The following is a 21,238-nucleotide window of genomic DNA, read 5'->3' as shown; positions in this document are numbered from 1 at the left end:
TTTTTTTAGAGAGAGAGAGAGAGAGAGAAAGAATTTTTAATATTTATTTATTTTTTAGTTCTCGGCGGACACAACATCTTTGTTGGTAGGTGGTGCTGAGGATCGAACCCGGGCCGCACGCATGCCAGGCGAGCGCGCTACCGCTTGAGCCACATCCCCAGCCCACTAAAAATATTTTTAATAAATTTTTAAAAATCATATTTTCACTTAAAAATTATGTATGTTTAAATAGTTATATCTGGATGCTAAGATTATAAAAGAATTTTACTTTTTATTTTTCCATTCATGTCTTACATAAACATATATTAATTTGTAATCAGAAAAATGTTATTAAAAAATAGTATCTCCAACTCCTATTTGATGACTAAAATTCCTTTGACATGGATCAAGGCTTTATTTTCCATGTTTATCATACATTGAGCCTAGTGAAATGTTGATATATAATGGTCTAAATTCATTTTTTGTACTTGAAAAGTTTCTGGCATCTGTGGATTAAGCTGTCACATTGATCTCATCAACACAGCAGGATTTGCTCTCTTCAGAGAGATCTCAGGGCTCTATAATAAAGTCTCCCATTGTGACCCTTCAAAGAGAGATTTAAAGATCCTTCTTCCAACATCAACAAATTTCTGTTAATCTCAGATCAAACAAATATGTTTCAGCTTTAGTTTTAGTGGATAAATCAGTGTGTTAAGAAATATTTAAGCTGCAGTTTCTCCAAGTACAACATGCACAGAACAAAAGCAAGTCTTTATAGTCTGATCTATAAAGGGTTAACTTCAAAGCTACAAACCCGGATTACCCTCTCCCTTCACAAGCCAGAGGACAAGAGGATTGTGGCCTAGAACATTAGAGGACAAGAGAGCACCCACAGAAAAGAACTAGAGTGAGCTCTCTGGAGAAGCCTATAACTGTAAGTTTATATCTAACACATATTTTATAATCTCCTGTTTTTACTCTGAGATGTTGTGTGTTTTGTTTTGTTTTATTTTTGGTTCTGGGGTTTAAACCCAAGGGTAATTTACCAATAAGTTTCACACCTAATCCCTTTTATTGATTATTATTATTATTTTTTTTTAAATATTTATTTATTTATTTATTAGTTTTCGGCGGACACAACATCTTTGTTTGTATGTGCTGCTGGAGGATCGAACCCTGGGCCGCACACATGCCAGGCAAGTGCGCTACCGCTTGAGCCACATCCCCAGCCCCCTTTTTATTGATTATTATTTTTTATTTTGAGTCAGGGTCTTGCTAAATTGCTAAAGCGGCCTCCAACTTGCTGTCCGTCTGCCTCAGCCTCCTGAGTTGCTAGGATTACAGGCATATGCCAATACACCAAGCAATTAATTTTTTCTTAATTGAAAATAAAAATCCTATTATTTATTTATTTTTTAGTCGTAGTTGGACACTATACCTTTATTGTATTCTTTTATTTTTATGTGATGCTGAGGATCCAACCCAGGGTCCTGTGCATGCTAGGTCAGTGCTCTACCACTGAGCCATAGTCCCAGCCCCTTTATGTACTTATTGCATACAATATATTGTTTCAAAATGTAACACATTCTGAATTACTCCATCCAGCTAATTAACCTATGCATTCCCTCACATATTTATATTTTTTGGGGGGTAGAGACAGTAGTAGTGATCATGACTTCATACATGGTAGGCAAGCACTGTATCACTGAACTACATCCTCAGTCCAACATTTATCTTTTATGTGTGTATGTGAAATCTATTCTCTGAGAAATATTTAAGAAAAGAATCCATTGGGGCTGGGGATGTGGTTCAAGCGGTAGCATGCTTGCCTGGCATGCTTGCGGCCCGGGTTCGATCCTCAGCATCACATACCAACAAAGATGTTGTGTCCGCCGAGAACTAAAAAATAAATAAATATTAAAAATTCTCTCTCTCTCCTCTCTCACTCTCTCTTTAAAAAAAAAAAAAAAAAGAAAAGAATCTAGAGCTGAAGTTGTAGCTCAGTGGAGCTTGCCTAGCATGTATGAGGCACTGGGTTTGATTCTTAGCACTGCACATAAATAAGCAAAAAAAAAAAAAAAAAAAAAAAAATCCAGTACTTTCTTATTAACTCTAGTCACCATGTTCTACAATAAATCCTTTTAATTTATTTCTCATATTTAACAGAAATTTTATTACACAGTTGAGGAGATATTAGTCAAAGGTTATAAAACTCTTCTATCTTATATGCAAGGCCTTCCAAAATATATTTTCTTTCACTTAAATTTCCACAACTCTGGGGTGGTGCTGGTGTTGTGGCTTAGTGGTAGAGCTCTCACCTAGCAGGTGTAAGGCGCTGGATTTGATCCTCAGCACTACCTAAAAATAAATAAATGAAATAAAGGTAAAGATATGTATATGTATATCTTTATATATATAAATATATATATATATATATCTTTATATCTATATATATCTATATTTATCTATCTAGCTAGCTATAAAATTTCCACACTGCCCAACTCTGACGCTATTCAAACTGTCTTCTCTGTATGGAATATTTTGTATCTCTACCTGCAAAAATCTCTCCCAGTTTCCTACAACCCTTCTTCCACAAAGTTTTACCTGATCCTTCAGGTAAACATGACTCTTGGGTTGGGGATGTAGTTCAATGGTATAGTATTTGCCTAGCATGTAGAGCCCCTGAATTCAATGCCTAGTACTACAAAAAAGTAAATAAAAACTGATTCTCATATTTTTTTTTTTTTTTTTGCGGGGGTACCAGGAATTAAACTCAGGGGCACTTGACCACTGAGCCACATCCTCAGCCCTATTTTGCATTTTGTTTTCCACAGGATCTCACTGTGTTGCTTAAGGCCTTGCTAAATTGCTGAGGCTGGCTTTGAACTCCTGATCCTCTGGGATTACAGGTGTGTACCACTACGCCTGATTCATCTTTCTTTTACTTTCCCACTTTGCTCTAACTTTTTATATTTTAACCTCATAATTAAGAATATGGCCAGATGTATTGGCACACACTTGTTATCCCTGCAACTTGAGAAGCTGAGGTAGGAGGATCATAAGTTCCAGGCCAGCCTTGGCAACTTAGTAAAACCCTGCCTCAAAATAAAAAATAAAAAGGGCTGGGAATGTGCCTCAGTGGTAAAGTGCCCTGGGTTCAATTCCCAGAACCAAAAATAAAAATAAAAATAATAATTTTTAAGACTGGCTTTTCTTATTTACCCTTTTAATTACTTATTTCCTAAGAACAAGGGTTCTGTTTTTCTTCCCCCTGAAACTGCACATAACTGCATAACAGGCACACAGTTATATTTGCCAAATTAAGTTCAATCAGAATTCCAGAATTTCCAATCCCCCTTACCTGAGTACTCATACAACCAACACTACAGTTACAGAGCCTGTGTCCATTCCTCCATAGCTTCTTGTTATCTCTGTTTCAAGTTTCTTTCTGGATTCTTTCATCTCATCAGCTACTGGGTTCCCTTACTATAGTTTTCTTTAACCGTCTATTTACAATTTGTGCCTTTCTTCCTCCAGACCTCCAACTTAGAGAAGCCCATATCCTAGGGGACTATTTGGGGTCTGTTAGAATTAATTTATTATGTAGGAGGAAGACTTGAATTTCCAATCCAACTTTGAAATTTAGGCACATAGGCCCATTTAACCGAGGATTTTTTTTTTTTTTTTTAAGACTGGGAATTAAACTCAGAGCCTTGCACTTGCTGGGCAAGTGCTCTATTGCTGAGATATATTCCCAGCCCTTTCTATTTTATTTTCAAACAGGGTCTCACCAAGTTGCTCAAGCTGGCCTTGAACTTGCAATAGTTTGACCTTGGCCTTCCTGTAGCTGTAATTACAGGCATTTGCCACTATGCTCCACTTAATTGCTAAATTTTTTAAAGATAGAAATATTTTTGCAATATCATCTCCTATACTCTACTGAAATGCTATTAACATTTCTTTGAGCACTTTTTTTTTCCCTGATTTTGGAATTTCTATTCTTCCTCTCTCATATTCAAATCCATGACACCATTATAGATCTCACTCACTTTTTTTTTTTTTTTTTTTTTAATGCCTGGGGTGGGATCTAGGACCTAACCTTACTGTTCTTAGGGAAAATTAATACAAAACTTTGTATAAACCATATTGGTGGTATTGGCATGTATTTTTGATTTAATACATCCTTCTATGAATTCAGTTGTATTTCTTTAGGTGGTCATTTTATAGATGTTAAGATGCTTATCATGTGTGATTGAAGGCTACTTAAAGACAGTATGTAATTTACAGCTTAAATTAGCTTGAAGTATAAAATGGAATACTCTTCCCCTGGTAGTGAGAGGAGATAGCTATATTAACATTGCTTCAGGCTTTAAAACAAAGTTGGCAATTCAAATAAGTGAGAAATGATATTTTTCTATACTCAAATAAGAACTTTTTTCAAAGTGGATCATTATCAATGTGAAATGTATAGACATGTTCCGAATATGCATGTTTTACAATACTTGAATCAAATACCAGTTTTTAAATATTTAATTAAAATTAAAAATTCAGTTTCTCAAAAAATACTTTGTATAATCATTAAAGATAGTTCTAAAAAGGAAAACAATTTGCACCAGAATCCAGTTCATAACACTAAATCCTATGAAATATTATTATACATCTGTATGTACTGAGCCCTGTTAGGTACTAGACATACAAAGATATCCTCAAAAGAGCTTTATATAGAGCCAGGTACTGTGGTGCACGCCTATAATCCCAGCAGCTGGGGAGGCTGAGACAGGAGGATCACAGAGTTCAAAGCCAGCCTCAGCAAAAGCAAGGCACTAAGTAACTCAGCAACTCAGTGAGACCCTGTCTCTAAATAAAATACAAAATAGGGTTGGGGATGTGGCTCAGTGATCAAGTGCCCCTGAGTTCAATCCCTCATACCAAAAAAAAAAAAAAAAAAGAGCTAGTAATAAAGAAAAGTATAATATATATAAACACTGTAAAGAACTAATAATAACCAAAACAAAAATAGAATTATGTATATCATCACATATACATTATTAATATATATTGATAAATGCAATATTGTCCAGAGACTAGTTCACAGGAAATATCAAGAAGAGCTAATATTTGGGCTGGGATTGTGGCTCAGTGGCAGAGCCTTTGCCTCACAAGTATGAGGCACTGGGTTCGATCCTCAGCACCACATAAAAATAAATTAATTAATTAAATAAAGGTATTGTGTCCATCCACAGCTAAAAAAATAAAAAATTATAAAAAATAAAAGAGCTGAAATTTAACTAATGCAGAGCTTATACTAAGTGAATTAAGCTGTTTTTATAGGTATGACCTCAATTAATCCTCCTCAGAGGTGTATAAGGTATGTTTTTCACTCCTGTTTTACAAACAAGGAAACAAAGGATGCCGATTAAGAAACTTGACTATTTTTTTTTGAGAGTGAGAGAGAGAGAGAGAGAATTTTTTTTTTTTTTTTTTTTTTTTTTTTTTTTTTTTTTTTTTTTTTTTTTTTTTAAAGAGAGAGTGAGAGAGAGAGGGGGACAGAGAGAGAGAGAGAGAGAGAGAATTTTTTTAACATTTATTTATTTTTTCTTAGTTCTTGGCGGACACAACATCTTTGTTGGTATGTGGTGCTGCTGAGGATCGAACCCGGGCCGCACGCATGCTAGGCGAGCGCGCTACCGCTTGAGCCACATCCCCAGCCCGAGAGAGAATTTTTTTTAATATTTATTTCTTAGTTCTCGGTGGACACAACATCTTTGTTGGTATGTGGTGCTGAGGATTGAACCCGGGCCGCAGGCATGCCAGAGGAGCGCGCTACCGCCTGAGCCACATTCCCAGCCCAAGAAACTTGACTATTAATGCTGAGGGCCATTACCAAGTAGGAATGACGCATCGAAATTTCCTTGCCAAGCGTACCCCATGCTGCTTAGAGGACATTCGATGGGACATTGCATGCATACTTTAATAAGGTGACCTTGCTCAAGGACCAAGGCAGATCCGGGTTTAGAGCTGATCAGGTTTGAGGAAGTAACCGGCTCCTTGAGTTTAAGGCGTTGCCAGTTTAAGATAATGGGTTTTAGGGAAGTTGGAAGTTGAAGATTATTGCTGGGATTAGGGTGTTCCTGCTGCTTGTTCCCGTTGAGTTCTCGTGAGATTAAAATGGGATTTGGAGAGAGCCTCGTGGGTAGGTGGTTTGTGCGGGAGATGGCAGAACGTGTTTGCCCCTGGACCTGTGTGGAGGCGGTGTGAGAGCGGGAATAAAGAATTGCTGTTTGAACCTACAAAGCTGTGAGTGCCTCGTGATTCTGGTGCCAAGCCGAGACATTGGCCTTGGCATATTAAAAAGAAAGAAACTTGTGTATGGTCACGGTAAAGGATACATGTGATCCTATGTATTTCTTTTTCCTAGGCTTGTGATCACAGTCACTATTTACATTTCACTCTCTCCAGATTTAATCAAAGGTAAGCATAGAATCAGAGTAAAGAGAAGTAAAGACAGTATAATTTTAATTGCTGGTGTCAACAAGGTGGTTTATACATCTATCACTACTAAAGAACTATTCTTAGCTGGGTGCATTGATAATCGCCTGTAATCCCAGAGACTGAGGTAGGAGAATCACAAGTTCAAGGCCCTAAGAAATTTAGTGAAACCTGTCTCAAAATAAAAAATGAAAAGGGCTGGGAATGTGGCTCAGTGGTAAACCACCACTGGGTTTAATCCCTTCTACTAAAAAAAAAAAAAAAAAGAGAGAGAAGAACTATTTTCACTGGGCATGGTGACTCATGCCTGAAATTCCAGCTATTCAGGAGGCTAAAACAGGAACATTGCAAGTTCAAGGCCAACCTGGGCAATTTAGCAAGATCCTATCTCAAAATAAAAAATAAATTAAAATGGACTGTGGAATGTACCTCAGTGTTAGGGCACTTGCCTAGCATATGAGATGCCCTAGTACTGCCCCCAAAAAAACTTTTGAAAAAAGTAAATCCTTCTATTTTTTTTTTTTTTTTTTTTTGATACCAGGGATTGAACTCTGGGGCACTTAACCACTGAGCCACATCCCCAGCCCTATTTTGCATTTTAATAGATACAGGATCTCACTGAGTTGCTTAGCACCTTGCCTTTGCTCCTGCCTCAGCCTTCCAAACCGCTGGGATTATAGGTGTGCACCACCACGCCCTGTAAAATAAATCTTTACTTCTTTTTTTTTTTTTTTTAAAGAGAGAGAGATTTTTTTTTAATATTTATTTTTTAGTTTTCGGTGGACACAACATCTTTCTCTGTATGTGGTGCTGAGGATCGAACCTGGACCACAAGCATGCCAGGGAAGCCCGCTACCACTTGAGCCACATCCCCAGCCCATAAATCTTTGCTTCTTAAGTGTACTGTCCTTTTCCCCTCTGAAAGATTAAATCTGGTCACTTACTTGGATTTTGGATGTTTCTTCATCACACCTTCACCGAGTCTTTCCTGGGTTTTCTTTTCTGGCATTCTGATAAACTCCATTTCATTTATTTATTTATTTATTTAAAAAGAGAGTGAGAGAGGAGAGAGAGAATTTTTTAATATTTATTTTTTAGTTCTCGGCGGACACAACATCTTTGTTGGTAGGTGGTGCTGAGGATCGAACCCGGGCCGCACGCATGCGAGGTGAGCGCGCTACCGCTTGAGCCACATCCCCAGCCCTGGAACAATCTTCTCTGTGCTCAGATATTAAAAAACCAGAGCAACTTTTCTTCCACTACAGCTCCATTTTTGCAAATGACTTCAAGTTCAGAGGACCATGTCTGTAATGTGGTCATGTTTCTTTTACTTTCATATGACTTCTCTATTGGAGGAGAGTAGGAAGATCAGTGACTTAGTCAACATGAAAATGCTACCTTAAATGTGAGAGATTAAAAAAAAATAGTGAGAGATTGACTTTAAAATAATCGCTCATTTGAGTTTCTTAATTGCTTCACTCTGTTCTAATCCTAGGACCATTGCCTAACATCTGAAAGTACAACTTTTGGGTGATCATTCAGCTTCCTTAAAATTAGACATGCTAGGGCTGGGGCTGTAGCTCCATGGTGGAGTGCCTGCTTTGCATATGTGAGGTACTGGGTTCAATCCTCAGCATCACATAAAAGTAAATAAATAAAGATATTATATCCATCTACAACTAAAAAATTAGACATGCTATGAAATCTGTATATATCCAAAATTATGTCATTGGAAAGATGCTCTCTCTCCAAGCCAGGCATGGTGGCACATGCCTGTAATTGTAGCAGTTTAGGAGGCTGAGTAAGGTAGGAGGATCACAAGTTCAAAGCCAGCCTCAGCAATTTAGTGAGGCCCTAAGCAATACCTTGTCTCTAAATAAAATATAAAAAAAGAGCTGGAGAGGTGGCTCAGTGGTTAAGAGCCCCTGGGTTCAATACCCAGTACCCACCCACCCCCCCAAAAAAAAAAACAGAAAGAAAGAAAGAAAGAAAGATACTTTCTACTTATTGTGATTTTAAAAATGAAACATTACAGGGCTTGGGCTGTAGTTCAGTGGTAATGGTAGAGTGTTTGCCTAGCATGTGTGAGGCACTGGGTTTGATCCTCAGCATCACATAAAATTAAGATATTGTATCAAAAAGAAAGAAAAAAGAAACATTATAGAACACAGTATGAATGAGCTTGACAAATTAAATTGTTAGGAAAGTAGATCAACATTATGTTAATATCCTCTCCTGGTGATGGAATTCCTCCATCATGCTTTTTAACTTCTTTATATTTCCCTGTTTGTTCAAAATAACCTAGTGGGACTGGGGATTTAGTTCAGTGGTAGAGCACTTGGCTAGGAAGTACAAGGTCATGAGTTCAATTCCCAGCACTGCAAAAAAACAAAACACAAGGACTGGGGTTGTAGTTCAGTGGTAGAGTACCTACCTAGTATGTGTGAGACACTGGATTTGATCCTCAGCACTGCATTTAGATAAATAAAAATAAAAAGGTCCATCAACATCTAAAAGATATTTAAAAAAAAAAAACAAAACAAAAATAAGCTTGTGAACAAAGTTCTTAAGTTGACAAGTCCAACTTCAGAACAAAAGGGGTCTTTGTTAACACAGAACTATCCCATAGAACCTAAGGGTAGAAATAGAGTCAGACCTTGGAAAAGATTAGAAACAAGAATAGAAAGTTTAGAATGCACCAAAGAAAGAAAGAAAGAAAGAAAGAAAATAGAATGCTTTCAGGACTTGCCCCCTGCTAGTACTGGGGATTGAACCCAGGCCCTTGCACATACTAGGCAAGCACTGAGCTATATCTTCAGCACTTTTTGTCTTATTTTGAAACAGGATCTCATTAAGTTGTCCAGGCTGGCTTCCAACTGCAATCCTCTTGCCTCAGCCTCCTGAGTAGCTGGAATTACAGGCTTTCCAGGACTTTTAGACTCATCTCAGCCCTTTGTTATCATCTTCTTTCTTGAATTGTTCATTCATTCATCTTTTCAATGATTTGACACAGATATATTGGTTGTCTTCTTTGTTCTAGGAACTGTTCAGATGCTGGGTATATACAGGTAAACAAAATAAACCAATTCTCTGCCTTCAAAGTCCTTATATTTTAGTAAGGGAAAAAGACAATAAACAAGTATACATAAATTTAAATGGTTTCTGAGGATTGTGAATGTTACAAGAGAAATAAAACAGAGTGATATGACAAAGTATAACTGGGAAAGTGCTCACTTATATCTAGGTTGGAGAAAGGTCTCTTGACAGATGGAAAGATGCTAAGAAACTGAAGAATGAGAAGGAAATGCCACATAAAGAGCAAAGGAAACAGGATTCCAGCAGATTACAAAGGGCTTGGGAACAGGGCCCTTAAGGGTTCAGGGAGCAGAGAGGAAGCCAGTAGTGAGTGAGGAGTTTGTGAGCTAGACCAGGAGAGGCAGATGGTGTGACTAAAGAAGCAAGAAGTGGGTCAAGTGGTGTAGGAACCCAGTAAAAAGTTTAGCTTTTATTCTAAATGTAATAAAAAGCCAGTGGGGGCTTTTAAACAGAAGATGCTATAAGTTGCATTATTTTATAAAAGTCATTCTAGATGTTTCGGGGAGACTTGATGGAGAAGGGTCAGATAAAAATGGGGAGAGCATTAAGGAAACTTTATAGTAGTTGAAGAAAGACTCGAGTGACTTGAATTACAGTGGTGGTTACAGAGAGATCTATAGCTTTTTTGGGGGGGGGTTCTATAGCTTTTTGTTCATTTGTTTTAAGGAAGAATCTAGAGGGTATACTAGTGGATGAGAGAAAGGGAGGAAGCAAGGTTTTAGGAATGCTAGGGTACTAGTACCATTTATGGAGATGGGGAAAGACTGGGAAAAGATCATATTGGAGGGAGAAATTGAAACTCCTCTTTAGGAGTATGTGTTTGTGATATCTAATAACCATGTAAATGCAAGTGTTTAGGGGCTGGGGATGTGGCTCAGGTGGTGGCGCGCTGGCCTGGCATGCGTGCAGCCCGGGTTTGATCCTCAGCACCACATACAAAGATGTTGTGTCCACCGAAAACTAAAAAATAAATATTTTAAATGCAAGTGTTTAAAAAATAAGAAGATGTACAAATTTGAAGGTCAATTGCTGGATACATAAATTTTGGAAGCAGCAGCATATTTTTGTGTAGTATTTAAAGCCAAAAGACTGGGTACTATCACCCAGGAAAAAGAGTATTGACTAAGGTCTAAGGCAATTTATGGATGGATTTCCTGGTTATTCAGGGTAGAGAGTAGAATATGACCACCCTAGCCCTCCCAAGTTGACTTAATGGTTCTAGCCATTCACAGAGGCTAATTTAACTTTCTCAGTCTAATTTCCAGTTTCTAGGAGAAAGAATCTGATTCCCCAGCTTGGGTCTGTTGTTTGTCCCTGATCCTATCACAGTGGCTGTGAGAATTGGAATAAAATTAGAGTATAAACTGGTTCCTGAAAGTCAGCCCCTATAAATTGTGTGGAGAATAGGGTTAAAGGTCCATTTCCCAGAGAAAGTGTGGTCAATGGTTTCCAGGCTGAGGATTCACCTAAAAATTGATGCAATATGTTCTATAATCAGAAAAAAATTGACTTCAATTTTGAATTTAAAATGTCATTAATACTCAGTGCATGGTCTTATTTTTAGAGTTGTCCACATCAGGTAAATATGACTATGATGTATCATATACCATCATGAAAGTGTTGAGAAACTCCTGCTACAACTTGTACAGATTACAGAAGTCACCCTAAAGTTTTCTCTAATTGGCTGAACTTTCCCTCTATTTTGTGTTCTCTGGAATCTCTTACAACTAGAGAGCTGAGATGATGTCACAGGTGGTGAAACATGCATCAGGGTTTCTGCTGGTCAGAGACATCGACTCAATACCTCTGTCAAAAGGTAAATATATTGGGTTGGGGATGTGGCTCAAGTGGTAGCACACTTGTCTGGCATGTGAGCAGCCCGGGTTCAAACCTCAGCACCACATAGAAACAAAGATGTTGTGTCCGCCGAGAATATAAATATTAAAAATTTTTTTAAAAAGGTAAATATAATGCCTGGGGACAGATTTTTTGAGAATTAAAACAACTTTAAGTCTGCCATTGTGGAAAATTTTGCTAGTTTTCACCATGACTGCTTTGCTTTCAGTTTTCTCTTCAATCTTTCAATACCTGTTCTTAAAATAGTTTTTTATTTTAACTTTTTTTCTTCCTTCCTTCCTTCCCCCGCCCCTTTCTTTTCTTTTACATGTATGTGGAGTGGGGGTACTAACAGGAATTGAACTCAGAGCCTTGTACATGCTAGGGAAGATAATTCTTATAATAAAATTTCTGTTACCAACACCGGAGACAACATATCAAAAGTCAAGAACAAATTAACATGTTTCACACATTTATGCATATGATTAGTCTATCAGTCCCCTTAAGCAGTAGTAGATAAGATGAAAGGGTTCTTCCTGACCAGAGCTTCTTCTACACAGGCCTTAAGATATTTTTGTAAATTTGTTCCTTCTCTCCCATCATTCAATCCTAATCATAGCTACAGTTGATACTATTTTCACATATATATGTTTTTATCAAGGATAGGGCACGGTGTATACTGCCCACAGCTAGCTGTATACATAGTACACCCACTTTGGAAAAAGGGTTGGCATTATCTAGTACTGTTGAACTGGGTATGAATTTGTAGGAATTCTTTCACCTGTGTACAAGAAAACATGTATCAGAATATTTATAGCAGCATTAGTCATAAGAGTAAAAAATAGGAACAACTTAAATGTCTAATAATCAGAAAATGAATCTATATTGATATGTAGGGCTGGGGATGTGGCTCAAGCGGTAGCGCGCTCGCCTTTCATGCGTGCGGCCCAGGTTCGATCCTCAGCACCACATACCAACAAAGATGTGTCTGCCGAGAACTAAAAAATAAATATTAAAAAATTCTCTCTCTCTCTCTCTCTCTTTTTAAAAAAATATATTGATATGTATTTGTAAAATGAAATGATAGTAGGCCATCACATGTGGTGGTGTATGACTTTAACCCCAGCAATTCGGGAGGTTGAGGCAGGAGGATTACAAGTTTGTAGTTAGCCTCAGCAATTTAGCAAGACCCCATCTCAAAAAATAAAAAGTGTTGGGGATATAGCTTGGTGGTAGAGCACTCCTGGGTTCAATCTCCAGTAGTGCAAGAGAAAAAGAAGAAGGAAAAGGAGGAGAAAAAGTAATAATAGCAAAAAGTGAATAAGAATGACTCAGCTACTGTTAACTTGGATGAATTTCAAAAACAATGTTGAGCAAAAGAAGCCATCACAGAAGAGTAAATAAAGAATGGTTTAGTATGTGTAAATATGAAAATCAGGGAAGACTGATCTATGTATTGTTTAGGAAAATATATATATATATATATATGTATATATGATAAATTTATAAAAAGAATTGTAGGATAAATTTAAGTATCTATAAAATTATAAAGCAATGTAAGAGTTATTACTACAGCTTTTGCAGAAAGGAAGAATAAGGGATTTATAGGGAGTTCTTAGTATACATATTAGTAATGTTCTATTTTTATTTATTTATTTATTTATAAAAGTCAATAGACCTTTATTTTATTTATTTATATGTGGTGCTGAGAATCAAACTCAGTGCCTCACACATGCTAGGCAAGTGCTTTACCACAGAGCTACAACTCCAGCTCTAATGTTCTATTTTTTTTTTTAAAGTTTAGTGATACATGTGTTTGTGCCCAGCTATATAAACAGGTTCTTTTTTTAAATATTTTTTTAGTTGTAGATGGACACAATATTTATATTCATTCATTCGTTCATTTATTATGTGGTTCTGAGGATCGAGCCCAGGGCCTCACACATGTGAGGCAAGCACTCTACCACTTAGCTAAAACTCCAGCCCTATATAAACAGTTTTTAAGGAAAATTTACATACCAAGCCTAGTGCGGTGGCACACACCTGTAATCTCTTTGATTTAGGAGGCTGAGATGGATGGTTGAAAATCTGATGCCAGTCTCAGCAACTTAGCAAGACTCTGCCTCAAAATAAAAAATAAAAAGGATTAAGGATATAGTGCCTTGGGTTCAACCTCTAGTGCCACAGGAAAAAAAAGAAAAAGAAATCAACAAAATTCACTCCTTTAAAGTACATAATTCAGGGCTGGGGATGTGGCTCAAGCGGTAGCACGCTCGCCTGGCATGCGTGCGGCCTGGGTTCAAACCTCAGGACCACATACAAAGATATTGTGTCCGCTGAAAACTAAAAAATAAATATTAAAAATTAAAAAAAAATAAAGTACATAATTCAATAATTTTTAGTATATTCACAGAGTTGTGCATTCACTACCAATATGTAATTTAGAGTATTTATCACCCTAACAAGAAACCTTTTACAGGGCTGAGGGAGGGAGGAGATGAGGAAAAGGGGAAACACTGGAGAACAATATTGGACAAATTATATTGTTGTATTATGTACAAATATGAACATGTAATAGCACTTTCTACCCTTATGTATAATTGTAATGCATAACTAAAAAATATGAGGAAAAAAAAAATGAGAAAAGAGTTTTTTTGTTTTTGTTTTTTTGTTACTAGGGATTGAACTCAGGGGCACTCGGCCACTAAGCCACATCCCCAGCCCTATTTTATATTTTTTTATTTAGAGACAGGGTCTCACTGAGTTGCTTAGCACCATTGTGAGTTGCTCACAGCCTCTTGTTGAGGCTGGCTTTGAACTCCTGTCTCAGCCTCCTGAGCTGCTGGGATTACAGGCATGTGCCACAGTGCCCAGCTGGAAAAAGATTTTTAAAAAGAAAGAAGAAACAAGCCCAGAAGTAGAAACAGGCAGATGCCAAGATCTTTAATTTGCATGATAATTTTACTCTGAGAAAAACTTAGTGAGCATCCAGCTTTACCTGCCATTTATTTCAGTCCTCTTTGAGAGAAGCTAAGTCATTGAAAATTGATACAAAAATGGGATATGTCTAATGTTTCACATGAGAGGAAAGAAACTGATATTTAAACCTCTTATTTATCTATTTATTTATTTATTTTGTTCTTTTTCATTAATAGTAAAGTATAATTTAATGACATTTAATCCTCTTAACTCACACTTTTTTGTCGAGCTGGGTATAGTGATGCAGGCCTGTAATACCAGAGGCTTAGAAGGCTTAGGCAGGAAGTTCAAACCACTCTCAGCAATTTGGCAAGGCCCTAAGCAACTGAGTGTGACCTGTCTCAAAATAAAAAATAATAAGGGCTAGGGATATGACTCAGCATCCCTGGGTTCAATCTCTGGTACAAAAAAAAAATCATTAATCAGTAATGATGTCAATGATTTAAATATGAGCTCTGGGTTTTTTTTTAATATATATCTTTTTAAAGTTGTAGTCAGACACAATACCTTTATTTTATTTATTTATTTATTTTTAGATATTTATTTTTTGTTGTAATTGAACACAATATCTCTATTTTATTTATGTGGTGCTGAGAATGGAAACCAGGGCCTCTCATGTGCAAGATGAGTCCTCTACCGCTGAGCCACAACCCCAGCCCTATTTATTTATTTTTATGTGGTGCTGAGGATCAAACTCAGTGCCTCGCACATACTAGGTAAGAGCTCTACCCCTGAACCACAACCCCAGCCCATGAGCTCTTGGGTTTTATGGTAATTCCCATTTACGGGGAGATCAGAACTGACACGGACCAGTGAACTCATGTTGCCCATGAAGATCTAACTTCTTCTGCCTAGAACAAGTAGAGGCTGTATCCCAAAGATGCAATTTGGGAAGTGTTTATCCAAACCTCAAAAGGAAATGAGATGACTCTTGGTAATCAGGAAAGGTTTTTATGCTTTTCCTTATGGGGGTTTTGAAAATAATCATGGGCACAACCTTGTATAGGTTCAAATTATCTACTAAGGAGGAAAAATAGATTAAAAAAAAAGATTAAGTAGAAAAAAAATCTCTACTTGACATTTTTATTGACAGAATGTAATTTGCAGAGAGGAGGTCATCTTGGCTCATGCTGGAAGGGTAGAGGGAATCCTCCAGAGGTCCATTAGTGGTCATGGCACATACTTCCTAATTCAAGTTAGACTCATGCTCTTTGTATAAGATGTGATGTGAGATCCGATGGGTTAAAAAGATTACATTAAGGGGCTGGGGATGTGGCTCAAGCGGTATAGCGCTCGCCTGGCATGCGTGCAGCCCGGGTTCGATCCTCAGCACCACATACAAACAAAGATGTTGTGTCTGCCGAAATCTAAATAAATAAATATTAAAAAATTCTCTCTCTCTCTCTCTCTCTCTCTAAGAAAAAAAAAAGATTACATTAAAAATGTTTCCAATTACCTTCTTCTGGGACTTTAGGTAAGAATATAAAAACTCAACTACCCTCTACCAAGATGAGCCGACAGGAACTAGAGGACAGTCTCTTTCGACTTCAGGAAGATCACATCTTGTTGAAGGAGCTTTTTTGGAAGCAAAAGGATGAGATCAAAAGGTACCTACAAGCTGGGATTGCGGCTTAGTGGTAGAGTGCTTGCCTGGCACATTCGAGGCACTGGGTTTGATTCTCAGCACCACATAAAAATAAATAAGTAAAGTATATAATTTGATTTTTTTTTTAAAGTACCTACAGCCCTGGCATGATGGCATACACTTGTAATCCTAGAATCTCAGGAGGTTGAGGAAGGAGGATTGTAAATTTGAGGCCAGCCTCTGTAATTTAGCAAGACCCTGCCTCAAAAATAAAATGATGATAATAATAATAATAATAATAAAAATAATAATAATGGCTGGGAAAGTAGCTCAGTTCAATCTCCAGTCCCATAAAAAAATAAAAATAAAATAAATCATATTGACTCTTTACTGTGTACAAGCATGTGTGATTTATGAACATATATTGATGAATTTAATATTATAAATACTATTAACTCATAGTATGAAGGAAGTATTATTATGAGAAAAGAGGACACAAATAGTCAAATAACTTGCTTGATATTACCCCTAATGAATAGCAGAGTTGGAAGTTCTTATTCAAAATATGCCATCTACAGTGACCTTATTGTAGGTTATTGTCTTTCAAAGGTGGATCTCTGGGGTGAAACCTAGAAAGGAATCTAAGATGGGGATGAAGAGAGATAAACAGATGGATAAACAGACGGAAGGATGGGAGTTCTGAAAGTCTACCTCTAAGAATTTTTGGTTTTTGTTTTTTTTTACTGAGGATTGAATCCAGGAGTGTTCTACCACTGAACCACATCCCTAGCCCTATTTTGTATTTTATTAGAGACAGAGTCTAACTGAGTTGCTTAGCACCTCCCTAAATTGCTGAGGCTGGCTTTGAACTCTTGATCCTCCTGCTTCCACCTCCCGAGCCGCAGGGATTACAGGTGTGTGCCACGGTGCCAAGCCCCATAGTCCTTTTTATTTTATTTTTAAATTTGGAGATAGGGTCTTGCTAAACTACTGAGGGTGGCCTGGAACTTGGGATCCTCCTGCCTCAGGCTCCCAAGTTGAGTAACAGATTACCAGCCTATGCGACTTGCATCCAGCTTCTAAGACAACCAGGAACACACCTGTAGTAGGTCAAGCTGGATTTATTATTCATTGCAGTTACAGAAAGAGAAAATGTACATCATAGAGATCTAAAGGTATCACAATAAATATATTAGGGGCTGGGGCTGGGGATGTGGCTCAAGTGGTAGCGTGCTCGCCTGGCATGCGTGAGGCCCTGGGTTCGATCCTCAGCACCCCATTAAAAAATAAAAAATAAATATATCGTGTCCACCTAAAACTAAAAAATAAAATAAATATATTAGAATCTATTACAATATCTGTGCTTTGGTTGAGTGATTCAAAGAAATAGGATCCTCCTCCAAATTCTTCAGATTTTGAGTTATCTGAAGGCAGCTGAGATAGCAGACATGGTGGTGCAAATTTGTAAATCCCAACAACATGGAAAGCTGAGGCGCCAGGATTTGAGGCCATGCTGCACAATTTAGCAAGACCCTGTGAGAAATAAAAATGGATATGGCTGGGTGCAGTGGCAGATGTGTACCACTGCACCCAGCCAGTTATTATTTCTATGTTTATTTATGGATGAGGAAACTGAGTGTAGAAAGTTAAAGTTTCATCTCCAAGACTACATTTCTAAATGTCAGAATTGGCAGGCAGTATGCCTTGGTTGGTTCAGGCTGCCATAACAAAATATCATAGACTAGGTAGCTTAAGCATCAGAAATTTATTTTCTTAATTCTAGAAGCTAAATTAGGGTGACTGCATGGCAGCACTCTGGTGAGGGCTATCTTCCTTGCTTGCAGACTGCCTCTTTTTTGCTGTGTCATCACATGGTGGGGCAGAAGGCAGGGGTTGCTGGGGACTGGGACAGGACTCTCCTTCTTGTAAGGTCACAGTTCTACTAGATTGATGCCCCCTCTTATGACCTCAATTAGCCTTAATAACCTTGTAACAACCCAATCTCCACATACAGTCATGTTGAAGTTTAGGGATTTGTGACGGGGATACAATTCAATCTATAACACAGTGATTCCATAGAATATGATGATAATGGTAAAACTCATGATAGCAAATATCCTTAATAGTAAGGTAAGTATCAGTATATACTAGGAACTATAAAAGAGTAATCTTTAATTTGGGACACACATATATAAAGGGAGGTATAGACAAATGGAGCTAAAAATAAATATTAAAATTATGGCCAGGTCTGGTGATACATGCCTATAATCCCGGCTATTTGGGAGGATGAGGCAAAAGGATTGCAAGTTTTAGGCCAGCTTTGATAACTTAATGAGTAGAGCTCCTGTCTCAAAAATAAAAGGGGTTGGGGATGTAGCTCAGTGGTAGTGTGTTCCTGAGTTTAATCCCCACTTCCAAACCAAACAAAAAAACTACTTATATCTATCATTGTTTAAAAAATTGGTATTTTTATTTGTTTTATGACTATAATTCAGTACAGAATCATATGTATGTGTATATATTTGTGTATGTAAATATATGAATACAAATTATATATGTGTAATTACATATGTATACATACAAATTAAATTATATTATATATAGAGATTAAATGCATATATACATGTATAAATTATATATATGTAATGTATGTATGTATATAAACACACATATATATGTACATATACATTTGGGGGGTACTGGAGACTGAACCCAGGGTGCTCAACCACTGAGTCACATCCCGAGCCCTTTTCATTTTTTGCTTTGAGACAGGGTCTCATCAAGTTGCCCTGTCTGGCCTCAAATTTGTGATCCTGCTGCCTCAGCCTGCTGAGTCTCTCCAACACAGGCGTGCACCATCATGCCCGGCTATATATAATTTTAAAATAAGTATACATAGAAATACGGTGGGGGAGTGCTCCGATATTTTTTTACTAAGATGAACGTGTGATCAATGGAACGGACAAAGATGGACACCATGATGTCCCCTGCTCTCAAGTTACAGGTGTAATCGGGGATAGAAAATTAATCTTTACGTGTAAATAACCGACCACAGTAGATTAATTAATATCACAGATCAATTCATAATTATGTGTCACCAAATAAGCTGCAGAAACATCCATTATAAAGGAAGAAACCACGTGTTCTATTTTGCCATAGGCTGAGGACGACCTTACTCCGATTGACCGCCGCTGGTCGAGACCTGCGGCCGGATGCGGCAGTGGCGCAGTTCCCAAAGCCCACAAGGCGGCGGCGGAAAGCGGAGTGGCGGCAGCGCTTCCCGGTGCATCAGAGCCAAGCCATGAATCAGCGTCCGCCCATGCACCAGCGCCAAACCCTGCGCCAGCGCGCCCCGGTGCACCAGCGCCCTCTGACGCAGAAGTTGCAAGCACAGGTTCAGCGCCTCAGTCTGTCTGCTCCGGGTGGTGGCCAGGCTCGGGTCCACGTGGGACGCAGAAGACTCCATACCGCTGGTGGGAGGGTGCCTGAGAAATCTCAGGAGGGTGAGGCTTAGGATCATATCTCCAATAAAACACTGGGAAGGAGTGAAATATGCCAGCCACGTTACCCTCCGTGTTTTATCCCTCCCACTTCCCCATGTTGTTCCTTTGTTTGGATATCTGGTTCAAAATTCTCATTTTAGGGGTGGGCATGTGGTTCAGTGGTAGAGTGCTTGGGTAACATGCAAGAAGCCCTGGTTTCCATTTGCATCACTGTGGATGTGGCTCAAGCGGTAGCGCGCTCGCCTGGCATGCGTGCGACCCGGGTTCGATCCTCAGCACCACATACCAACAAAGATGTTGTGTCCGCCGAGAACTGAAAAATAAATATTAAAAATTCTCTCTCTCTCTCTCCTCTCTCACTCTCTCTTAAAAAAAAAAAGTTCGCAGTCTGCAGAAGTTCACATAAAAGCAGCTTTTTCTTTCACTGTTCTGGGCAAGTTAACTCTTCAAGGACAACACCTGAGAAAGGGAGAGCTTCATCTCCCCTTTCTTTCCTCTCCCTGCCAGCTGTTACCATGGGCCCATTTGTAACTTATCTTAAAAATGTAGACATCTCTGTGAAGCCCAGCTCAAAGCCAGAGGCCTTGTTTGCACATTTCTTCAAAGTGCTATACTGGATACGTTTGTGAAAAACTAGTAAGGGGGTGTCCAGCACCTGGAGTGCTGGTCTCTTCCCGGCCAGTGGCCAAGCTAAACAGGGCAACAGGAAAATAGGAAATTTATTCATATTGAACTTTTTCTCAGAGACTCTTTGGCTGACAGTCCCAAAATCAGCCATGATGAGAATTCCTGGAGAAGCCCAGTTAAGATTTTTTTCTGTGGAGAGAGGGGGTGCCACTTCACTGCATCTTCTGCTTACACTTTCAGGGTCAAGAGACAGGCTGAGCTACACAGCCCCTCCCACATTTAAGGAGCAGGTGACAAATGAGAAAACCAGAGATGAAATAACCAATAAGCCCAGCAGCGAACTGTGAGTTCTTTTCAATTATTTCACACTGTTACCCCTGCAGCTTTAATTAGAAATGCGTCATTTAGGGAACAAGTGAATGTTGGTGATTTCTAGCATAGAGAAGATGAACATCAACCCTAGGTTAAATTCCAATTTCAATGTTTAAAAATGGAAAACAAGCATCTCTCTGTCCTCTGAGGAAAGGAAAATAAAGGTCCTTTCCTCAACTGAAGGTATTCCGTTTCCCCTTTATATTTTTACCCTTTATATTATAATTCATTTATGTATCCATTTGGCATTTGAAGGCTATATTTTGTAAGATTATTCTCTACAAGTACCAATATTGCCAAATCTTATAATGTCTTAGAAATATGACAGCCTAATTCTAAGTCCTATAACAATAATATCTATTTCTCCCTTTCATGTTTAATGTTCCTAATTCTAACAGAGTAATTTCTTTCAACAAAGTAATAATTATGGTTAAACTTACTGGTCTATCCCTGTTTACCAGTGCCCACATTATGGCCAACAATACTATGCAAGTGGAAGAACCACCCACACCTCCTGAGAAAATGTGGTCCCAAGATGAAAATTTTGAACAGAGAAACTCATTGGAGTGTGCCCAGAAGGCTGCAGAGCTACGGTAAGAATTTGACTTTCCATGCCTCAAACCATAAGGAATTGGAAAAGCAAGAGATTCTCATTTGTATCTTTCTTCCATCTCAGAGAAAAAAAAAAAAAAGAATGGTTAGGATTAAATTCAACCTGAGAAGTAGACCTGAAGTCCCTCCCAGGTTAAGAAATGAATTAACTTTAAGGGGA

General features: G+C 38.1%; 1 protein-coding gene across 27 annotated transcripts in view; it reads left to right on the top strand.

The window, feature by feature from the left end:
• The first annotated feature begins 760 nt into the window (after positions 1 to 760).
• Positions 761 to 21,238, top strand: part of Rpgrip1 (RPGR interacting protein 1) — a 70,976-nt gene continuing 50,498 nt past the window's right edge. For 2 of the 27 annotated variants that reach the window (XM_078050362.1, XM_078050377.1), the window contains exons 1-10: positions 784 to 913; positions 1,104 to 1,175; positions 2,814 to 2,888; positions 6,398 to 6,450; positions 9,509 to 9,536; positions 11,296 to 11,380; positions 15,854 to 15,986; positions 19,124 to 19,467; positions 20,335 to 20,437; positions 20,928 to 21,059. In XM_078050362.1, the coding sequence (XP_077906488.1) occupies positions 11,305 to 11,380; positions 15,854 to 15,986; positions 19,124 to 19,467; positions 20,335 to 20,437; positions 20,928 to 21,059 (788 nt within the window). In that variant the 5' untranslated portion in view covers positions 784 to 913; positions 1,104 to 1,175; positions 2,814 to 2,888; ... (1 more) ...; positions 9,509 to 9,536; positions 11,296 to 11,304. Of the gene's footprint in view, positions 914 to 1,103; positions 1,176 to 2,813; positions 2,889 to 6,397; positions 6,451 to 7,566; positions 7,637 to 9,508; positions 9,537 to 11,295; positions 11,381 to 15,853; positions 15,987 to 19,123; positions 19,468 to 20,334; positions 20,438 to 20,927; positions 21,060 to 21,238 lie in introns of all 27 variants that reach the window. The other 25 variants (XM_078050378.1, XM_078050372.1, XM_078050367.1 and 22 more) reach the window with 24 other exon arrangements.

Source organism: Ictidomys tridecemlineatus, chromosome 5 (assembly GCF_052094955.1).
Source record: "Ictidomys tridecemlineatus isolate mIctTri1 chromosome 5, mIctTri1.hap1, whole genome shotgun sequence".
NCBI lineage: Eukaryota > Metazoa > Chordata > Mammalia > Rodentia > Sciuridae > Ictidomys > Ictidomys tridecemlineatus.
The sequence above is the reverse complement of the archived record's forward strand: the minus strand, read 5'-3'. Positions and strand labels throughout refer to the sequence as shown.